Source organism: Mesitornis unicolor, unplaced genomic scaffold (assembly GCF_000695765.1).
Source record: "Mesitornis unicolor isolate BGI_N332 unplaced genomic scaffold, ASM69576v1 scaffold14505, whole genome shotgun sequence".
In the NCBI taxonomy this organism is placed as follows: Eukaryota; Metazoa; Chordata; class Aves; order Mesitornithiformes; family Mesitornithidae; genus Mesitornis; species Mesitornis unicolor.
Window position 1 is genome coordinate 8,550 of NW_010183592.1, and position 9,384 is coordinate 17,933.

The 9,384-nt window shown below is 40.7% G+C and overlaps 1 protein-coding gene across 1 annotated transcript in view; it reads right to left on the reverse strand.

The window, feature by feature from the left end:
• Positions 1-3,709: 3,709 nt before the first annotated feature.
• Positions 3,710-9,384, reverse strand: part of PDGFRL (platelet-derived growth factor receptor-like) — a gene marked incomplete at its 5' end in the record, with an annotated part of 14,736 nt that continues 9,061 nt past the window's right edge. Inside the window, 3 exons of the mRNA XM_010184204.1 lie at positions 3,710-3,898; positions 7,251-7,390; positions 7,710-8,003. Coding sequence (XP_010182506.1) covers positions 3,710-3,898; positions 7,251-7,390; positions 7,710-8,003 — 623 coding nt within the window. The remainder of the gene's footprint in view (positions 3,899-7,250; positions 7,391-7,709; positions 8,004-9,384) is intronic.

A 9,384-nucleotide genomic window follows, 5' to 3' on the forward strand; every position in this document is an offset into this window, starting at 1 on the left:
ACTTAAGTACAGTTGGCTTTATAGAGGGACCCAATGTGTATATGCCTGGTAAAGGCATCCTAAAGGACTCATTAAAATGCTTACCTTACAAATTTTTTTGGTGAAGAAAAGCCACGTAGAGTTTAGCAATCTAACAGGTAAGTCACAAGAAGAGTTGTCTAGCACTGGTAAGAACTTTATTGTCTTAGTTGCAATGTTAGTGCCTCAAATAAAACATGCAAGAAAAGTGCATACAAATGTTTGAAGATCAAATATAGTGTACCCTTTCATGTAACATAGAAGGGGAAAGCTTTTCCAGGGCACCATACAGAAAAGTATGGTATAGTAAATAATGCAAAGACTGTTAATTTATCCATACTTTCCTCCACAACACAGGAGACTTCTCACCTCTAAACTTCTTGCAAGTAGAATCTTTAGTGCTCTTACAAAGAAGAGAGGAACCCTTGTATATAGAAATGAGACTGCGGAAGTACCTGTGTAGTGTTTGTCTTGTTGGTCTGTAAGAATTAAATAATTCTGTTCACCTGTAAGCAGTGTTGCAGTATTTTTCTCCATTTAACTAATTTTAAGTATTAATACATTTTGAGCTTTAACTTAAATACCATATGTCAGCAAAGGCTTTATTTGATCCAGAGACTTTTACATAAATTTTTGGCAATTTTTTTAGCAGTTTCCTTTAGGAAAAGCTAGAAATCTGGTCACCATAAATAAATTCCAGAGGGCTAGTGCTAGTCAAGCAATTAACCAAATGGTTTTCTTCAGATATTCAACCTTAACTAGTAGTTCCAACTCTAATGCTAAGTTTCAAAGGAAGTTGCAGTGACACGTATATCCATACCAAATACACTGTAGCCATTCAGAACGTGGTTCATATTCACCCTTCAATACTTTTCTCTAAAGGTTGTTGTATGAGTTGCACTGTATTTGCTGTAAAATGAGGTGAATAATTTCCTTACGCTAACTGCATGCTTTAAGTTTCTCATTACAAACACCAAAGGCACTTGCATGTAGACAGGTAGAGAGTCATAGTACCATGTGATTCATGCAGGAAATTCCTTCTGGACAGTAAGCAACCACTGATCTTTAAATATGTAGTTATGTGACAACCAGGAAATCATTCAGGACTGAGCTAGGGTTAAAAAGGTCATCAGAAAGTTGGAAGAATCATTGAACTCCGAAGAAACAAATACCTTCTTTCCATTGCTGCTGCCTTGCCTTAGTGGAGTGGTGACTGAGGTATGGAAATAAAAATAACAGTACTGGCAGGCTTAGGTATATGACTTTGATAAGTCACTTAAATTTCATTTTCTGGGCTTTCTTCTCTTCCCTTGTGTCACTGTTCATTTATGTGGAATTGCATCAATGTAAAAAGAACCAGGCCTGCCAGGAGGCTTTTGGTAAAATAAGAACTAGGTAAAGTATATAGTAAAGTATTTCTCATTGTTTACAATGATGAGAATTATTTTGATGTTTGCAGGGGAAAAAAAATAACCAACCACTAAGAATTATTCCTTAAAGGCACTGCTTCTGTAATTATAATCAGTCTTGAGAACTGTGCGTGATGGGTAGACAGAGTCATTAAAGCTGAGGGAGACCACTCCAGCCATGATGCAGCAGTGGATTTACATCATCTTTTCCTCTCCTGCCAAGCTGCCACCAAGGAAGTGATGCTACCACCTGAACTGCTGTGCTGTTGAACAAGTCTGAACAGGTGATGCTATCTCCCACTTGTGAAGTATTTTAAAGGAAATCCACTGTCAAAGGCTCAAAAGCACTTTGAAAATTAAAAAGTTGACACAGCTCCTGTAGTTCAAAGGAAAATGCACTGTTGGTATAAATGAAAGAAAATGCTAACAAGGAATAAACACATTGCACATCCTCATCCAGAAGCTCAGGGATTGGTAAAGTTACTTTGGTCAGACTGAAGTCATGCTTAAAAAAAAAAAGGTATTACTATGAAATTTTGTAACACCTATTTAGTCATTTGGATAACAGTGATACCTTTTAATAGCAGTGAGAAAGAAGATTAACAAGGTATGGCCTCTTACACATTGAAAGTTGAATTCAAAGTTGAATGTGTAAGATACTACAGCTTGATATCTTTAATTATATATTTTTAAGCTACCTTATTGTTGGCCTCTATTAATATTACAGGCATCTGAGGGGTGTTTTCCATGAAAACTATTTCATGAGACAGGCGTAGCCATTTCAGTTGTTACCATGGATATTTATCATATTGGTTACATTGCTTTAGGTTCCAGCATGCTGAAGAAAAAAACGTTAAGCAAGCTTGTTTAGTGCTTTCATTAGCTGCACTAATAATCAGGTTACCAATACTATTTGGAAACTGCCATTTTTACAGTAGTGCTTCCTAGGTATCACTACTCAAAACACTACTGTGCACATTTGCTCAAAGGTTTGAATCATCTGGAGCAAAGGGCTTATTTCAAGCCTTCACCAGAAGCAAGCTTTAGGAATTCCAGTCAAGTGCAGGCTGAGATGCATTTCAGTGTGCAAACAAGGGACCAGTTCCTCATATGCTCAGAATAAGCAGTTTTTCACATACCTTGTAAATAAAATGGCTTGCATTAAAACTTTTTTTTTGTCACACAATTACACTACTGAGCATATTTTTGTTGCAAGTTCTAGCTTACACAGATTTTCTGCCGGACCCTAGGAAGAAAAAACATTGTTGGACATTTTTGCAATGTTGTTTCCAAGTTCTTACCTTTTCTCTGGAAAGGCTTTCCTTGTCTTGGCAACTTCAATCCAGGCTGAGAGAAGCAGTTGCTTATTTATCCAGGTTATAGTTCTATATAAACAAACATCTTTTCTCCTAATTAATGCAATCAAGTTGAACTTGTTATTAACCTGAGAAGATATTCTGCTGTATAACGAAACATTATTCTAATGTCACCTTTGGGTTGTTTTTTGTTTTGGGTTGTTTTTTCCTTCTGTAAATGATACTATATAAATAAATGCAAGTTTTACCTTTAGCAAATGTAACAGCATACATCAATGGAGGAGTGAATGCTAAGTAAGCTACATATTACAAGGTTGTAAAAATGCAATAACTTAAGGAAAATCTGACATACCCAACCACTCAAAGTCTCTTGAGCTACCCTCTAGCACCTTAATGTATATTTAGAATCAATCTTCCCCAGGAGTGAGAATTTTAGTAATGTGTTTGTCTTTATATATACATGAAATGAACACACACACATATATGCACAGATGCATTGAGATTTTCATACTGTTCACAAATTTAATTATTCTTGGAAAATAAACATTGCTAATGATGATTCTATAACAAGTTTTTTTGTTTTGTTTTTTGTTTGCTTATTTTAAACACATACAGTACTCTAAAATTGCACAGCACCAGAAGAGAGAGACCCGCATTGGTGGATTTTTGAGGATATTTAATATCCTTTCAGTTTTCACACACACAAAAAAGGCACAAACCATACAGCGGGTTAACCTCATGAAAGAGTTTGAGGAGGCTTAAACTTCAATGCTTCATAGTAGTTTTAACTCACAGCTGACTATGGCCAGGCCCAGGGAACTCTGTTTTGGCCTGTCAAGCCAGTGACTATGGAATGCACTGACATATGGAAAGAGGCAGTGATAGAGAAAACTTCATTTAAACATTAATAAAGAACCTAAATGGCTAAAATGTCAAACAACAAATAAGGTCCAGAAGCCTCTCCTATCAATTCAGTTCAACTTTAGTAGCTACCATTGTTTCTCCTTGTAGGTTCTCAGCAATACAAATGTAGTTTCCAGCATCTCTGGCTTCAAAATCCTCAATAACAAGAACACTTTTGGAGAGCCTTGTAGTATGTCCAGTTCCTCTGTTTATCAGTCTCCAGAAGTTTTGGATAATCACAGGCCTCTCAACCTGTTTAAAAAAACAACAAAACCAAAACAAAGCAAAAAAAAAAACAAACCACAAATCAGAAACAACCACCTGCATAAGTAAATACATGATTCTGCAGGTTGGATTTAGTGACACTACCCTATCAAACCCTAAAGCAGGAGGTCAAAGAATAGGAGCTGAAGGCACTGGCAGCAGAAAAACCTGCATTAAATACTAATGTACCAATAAGTTGTCAAATAAAGATAATACAATGGCTCTTTTACTGTAAGTGCAGATGCTGTGCATCTTTAGACTACTGACAGGGCTGCCAAAGCTCTGCCTGGAGTACCTGAATGAACTTGGTTGCAGCTGTGTTCCACTCGCTAAGTTTGCATTTGGGTATTGGTCAAATAGGTGAGGTACCTTGGGGGACTCTCAGGATACATGACCTTAGTTTCAGACTTTCCGCAGTCTCAAAAAAGAAGGCAGCAGTGGCATGAGTTAGTTGACCAAGCTTGACCTAGTTCTCTTTTAGCACAGAAAATAGCTTTAAATAGTGTGTTGCAAACTAATTCCTCCTTCTCTAGTTTGAGAAACACTGTACTAGATAACATACAAGCAAACAGTAGTGATTCACAACTGCTTTAAATTAATCCTCACTATGCTTTCCAAAATGAGTATGTACCTTTGAAGTCAAAAAATACAAAGAAGGATGCCTAAAAGATGCTTTTTTTGTATTTTGTTGTTGTTGTCACCATATTTATAACAGGTTAGTTTGTGTTCTCCCCCCTCGTAAGAGAATTCTCTGATTGGCTGTACCAGGTCACACTCCCTGGCACCTCAGGAGGTTGCAGAGGACTGGGTAAGAAAAACTGGCCCAAAGACAGACTAAGGCAGTCTCTCTCCTTTCAAACTCCATCATGCTAGGCAGCAGCTTTAATCATGTTGGCTTATGCTTTACCAATAACCTGGATAAAATTGGTAAGCACAAGATAGGTTTCTGCTTGGAAACAGTCGCCTCTTGCTTCACAGAATAGATGGATTAGCCATCTACCAAGGCTTAAGCTAACAGTAGTAAAAGGGTGAGTTAGACACTCATCTAGAGACAAAGCTACAATCTCATGCTTGCAAAATAGCCAGCGTAGAAGAAGCTGCCAGTCTTCTTGAAGCTTAGGCATGAGTCAGTCAGGGAATGCCTAGGAAATGGCAGGCATTTACAGACACCAAGACCTTTTTTGAAAAGCTGGTAATCATCTCACCTAGAAATTCTTAACCCTTTAAAAGCAATCAAGCCATTCAGCAGAACTCTATGCAGTAGAGCAGAGTTCCCAGGCTAAAAAAAAATCAAGTGCTACCTACAACCAAGTACTACTGCACACCTAATTCAAGTCTGTTAGTTCTTAAATGTAGCAAGAGGAACTTCCCCACCCCTACGGAAAGAGAAGGTAAAGGCCATGTAAGGCAGATGCTATTTGCCTGTTTGGGTTCCTGCTAGCCCAGTTTTTCTCAAACTAATTGCCCTCTGCTTTGAAGCTAGTTTCAGGGAATCATTAAGGAGTGGATCAGTATGCAATCACATCAGGTGAATGTGTGAATGCAATCGTCAGGGAGTGGCACACCATTCAGTTGTGAAGGATGTAAAAGTAGCAAGTGGTGGACACTAATATGATACGAAGTTTTGAAAGGCCAGGCTAAGTCTAGAATTGAATTCCTTCCATTGTTTGTTCTTAGTAATGAGTTAGTTAGAAAGTATGTACAGTTGGAATTTGTATAGCCAGTTACTACAGTCCAGTAAACAGGTATGAAAACCCAAGAGAAAACTCTATCGATCAACAAAGCTAATGAGATCAGTAGAGGCATTTCTTTTCCTCCCCACCCAAAAGAGTGAACTGTAAGACTGTCAGCATTAAAGCTCCATCCTGAAGGATGAAGGCACTGCCATTTGTTGGTGCATCTCACTCAAAGTAATGCTAAGAGCTCAATTCAGAGAAAGACATGGGGCATTTAACTCAAAACCCACTATTGCTCTGCAGCACCCTGAACCTGGAGGCACTTAGTTTACCTTAGCATTTTGCTTTTTACTCCACTGACAGCTGAGAGTTTCTCTGCTTGTTTAGACACTGGCCCCTTTCCTTCCTAACTTCAAATGGACTCCAGAAACAGGAATTCTTCTGCCAAACTCTTCCAATGATCCATCCAGTAGTTACTCATCAGATTACTTAATTCATGCTATCAGTGCCAAGCCTCTCACCAAGTGCAGTTGAGGCTGCCCTCATTTAACAACCAGGACAGGGCAGGAAGGGGAAGTTGGTAACTGCTCACGAACTCTCAGACTTTGGTAGTCTCAGCAGGAAAACTTACAACAAGCAGCAGCAAAAAAAAAAATTAAAAAAAATGAGGGGAGAGAGGGAAGTGAAAGAATGAACTAACATCTAAGCAGGGACTAGAAGCCTGGTTCTATGTGCCCAGTGCCTTCACCAGCAGTTCAAATCCTTTTTGTGCTCACTTGCTCTGTATTTTTACTCCTGAAAAGGCACACACCATCCCTAACAGTAGAGTGCTGCAGTCTCCCTCTTAATGGCTACAGCAAACTTCTGGGGCTTTAGATGTGAATTTTCTCAAGCCTAGTAAGCACTGAACTCCAATCACTGACTTAAGCAATTACCTCTGCCAGTAAATTACTTGATTTTGCGCTGGATAACGGAAACCAGTGCTGATACAAGTACTTTATCGGCAAGTTCCTTTGACAACCCAGCACCAGGAGGACTGGCAAGTGGAATACAATGCAAACCCTCAGGTCCCAGGTCTTCTTCTTTTCACTGGTGAAGGGTTCCACCATCCAGCAGCCCTTCCTTTGCTCCTCGCTTGCTTAGCATAAACAGCAGTAGAGCTGAGTGCAGAAGCAGCTCTCTGGGCTTCTGGATGACAAAAAGAATTCAGCTTAAAGGTTCTGTGCTGTGATGATTCACGCATTCAAGCCAGGGAGATGGATCAAATGCAAAGGCATTGGTGAGGCTTTGTGGCTTGGCCTAGAACAGCTTCCTGACACTGGCTGGCTTTGACCCTGTCTGAGGCTATCCTTTGTAAATGCTGCCAGGGGCCAACTGTCTCTGGAATCAAAACCTGAGGGAGGAGTGAGCTTTGTCGAGCTCAATTTTTGCTAACATGGGTAGAGCTCTGCAGCTTCATTCCTGTGCTCCTTCTAGGCACTCAGCGAAAGATGGGTTGAAGTTCAAAAGGGAAGTGCTGCTTCCTCCTGCCAGCATGCCTGAGCTAGCAGGAGCAGACACCACCATTTGACAGAATCTTTACTCCAAATCTGGACACTGATTGGCATTCTAAGTATTGCCTTTATAAAGAACAAGCCATTTCAGCCAGGGCATGCAACTCTTACCTCTTGCCCTGGGTACTGCCACCTGAAGTTCACATCTACATCTGGCTCCCCAAGGGCTGTGCAGATTACACGAATGCTGTCACCGACTTCTGCTCTATTGGATGATGCTGCAATGGTGGTTGAGGGTGGGCCCTTAGGAACTGACAGAAAGCCAGAGTTTGGAAGCATGAAATTAGTTTCTAAAAGTTAAATACACTGATAAAATGCAAGAGTCAATTTTTGGCTCAGGTTGCCTAATACAACAGGTAAGTGATATACACCTGTGACTCTTCCCATCTACGCTGCAAAATTCCTGGAATTTAAACCTACCAAGTTTTATCATATATCATTTTGATCAGGATTTTAAAACTCTGTGATTACATTACTTATTTTACAAATTAATTATTTTAAATTGTTTTCTAAACAATGTCAGCAGAAGAAACAAGAGACACTGTAAGCACAGAGAAAACTACACCTTACCTTCCACGTACAGTAGGTGATACTTGATGGAAATCTGAGGTGTTCCCTGTGACTCTGCTTTGCAGTAGACGATACCTTTATGATCAGAAGTAGGGTGCTGGTAGATAAAACCCTTCTGCACATCATAAATAATATCAGATCCATCTGTTTCAATTTCTTCTGCTGGGAATTCCCTGTGTAGAGTTACTTTTGCTGAAGGAGTAGTAACACGGCATGGGATGACTGCAGGTTTATCTGGGTTCAGGTACACAATCTCAAAATAACTGGGAGTAGGTACAAAAAGTTCTTCTTTATCTGTGCAGAGAAGTTGATATAGTTGGAATAATATTTACATCTTGGTTTAGCAGAAAAAGAAGAAACTACAAATTACAAGAGAAAATAGCTATGAGCGACATTAAAAATTAACCCAAAGTTTTTTGCTTTAAATAAGCCCCTATAAGAAAAAAATAATTTTCTAATCTGTGTGTACATATTTATATAGAATCATAGGATGGTTTTGGTTAGAAAAGACCTTTAAGATCTTTGAGTCCAACAATCAAACCAGCCCTAAGTCTGCCACTAGACCATGTCACTAAGCATAACATCTACTCATCTTTTAAACACCTCCAGGGATGGTGACGCAACCGCCTCCTCCAGGGATGGTGACCCAACCATCTCTCTGGCCAGCCTGTTCCAGTGCTTCACAACCCTTACAGTAAAGGGATTTCTCCTAACATCCAATCTAAACCTTCCCTGGTGCAACTTGTGGCCATTTCCCCTTGTCCTACCACTATCTATCAGGGAAGAGACACCAACCCCCACCTCACTACAACCTCCTTTCAGGTAGTTGTAGAGGGTGATAAGGTCTCCCCCTCAGTCTCCTTTTCTCCAGATAAACAACCCCAGCTCCTTCAGCCACTCCTTTTAAAAGGAGCTTGTAAGCTCTGATGCCCTTCTCTGGATGCGCTCCAGCATCTCAATGTCCTTTTTGTAGTGAGGGGCCCAAAACTGAACACGGTATTCGAGGTGCAGCCTCACCAGTGCTGAGTACAGGGACCCAAGCACTTCTCTAGTCCTGCGGGCCACACTACTCCTGATGCGGCCCTTCTTGGCCACCTGGGCACACTGCTGGCTCAAATTCAGCTGGCTGTCAATTAACATCCCCAGGTCCTCCTTCTCTGGGCAGGTCTCCAGCCACTTCTCCCTAAGCCAGTAGTGTTTCATTGGGTTGTTGTGACCCAAGTGCAGGACCTGGCACTTTGCCTTGTTGAACCTCATGCAATTGGCCTCAGACCCATTGATTCAGCCTGTCCAAGTCCCTCTGCAGAGCCTTCCTACCCTCAGGCAGATCAACACTCCCTCCCAAATTAGTGTCATCTGCAAACTTGCTGAGGGAGCACATCCAGATCATTGATAAAGATGTTAAACAGGACTGGCCCCACAACTGAGCCCTGGGGAACACCGTATGTGACTGGTTGCCAACTGGATTTAGCTCCATTCACCACAACTCTCTGTGCTCAGCTATCCAGCCAGTTTTTAACCCAGCAAAGCGTATGCCCGTCCAAGCCATGCCCAGCCAGCTTCTCCAGGAGGATGCTGTGGGAGACAGTGTCAAAGGCCTTACTAAAGTCCAGGTAGACAACATCCACAGCCTTCCCCTCGTCCACCAAGCAGGTCACCTCGTCATAAAAGGAGA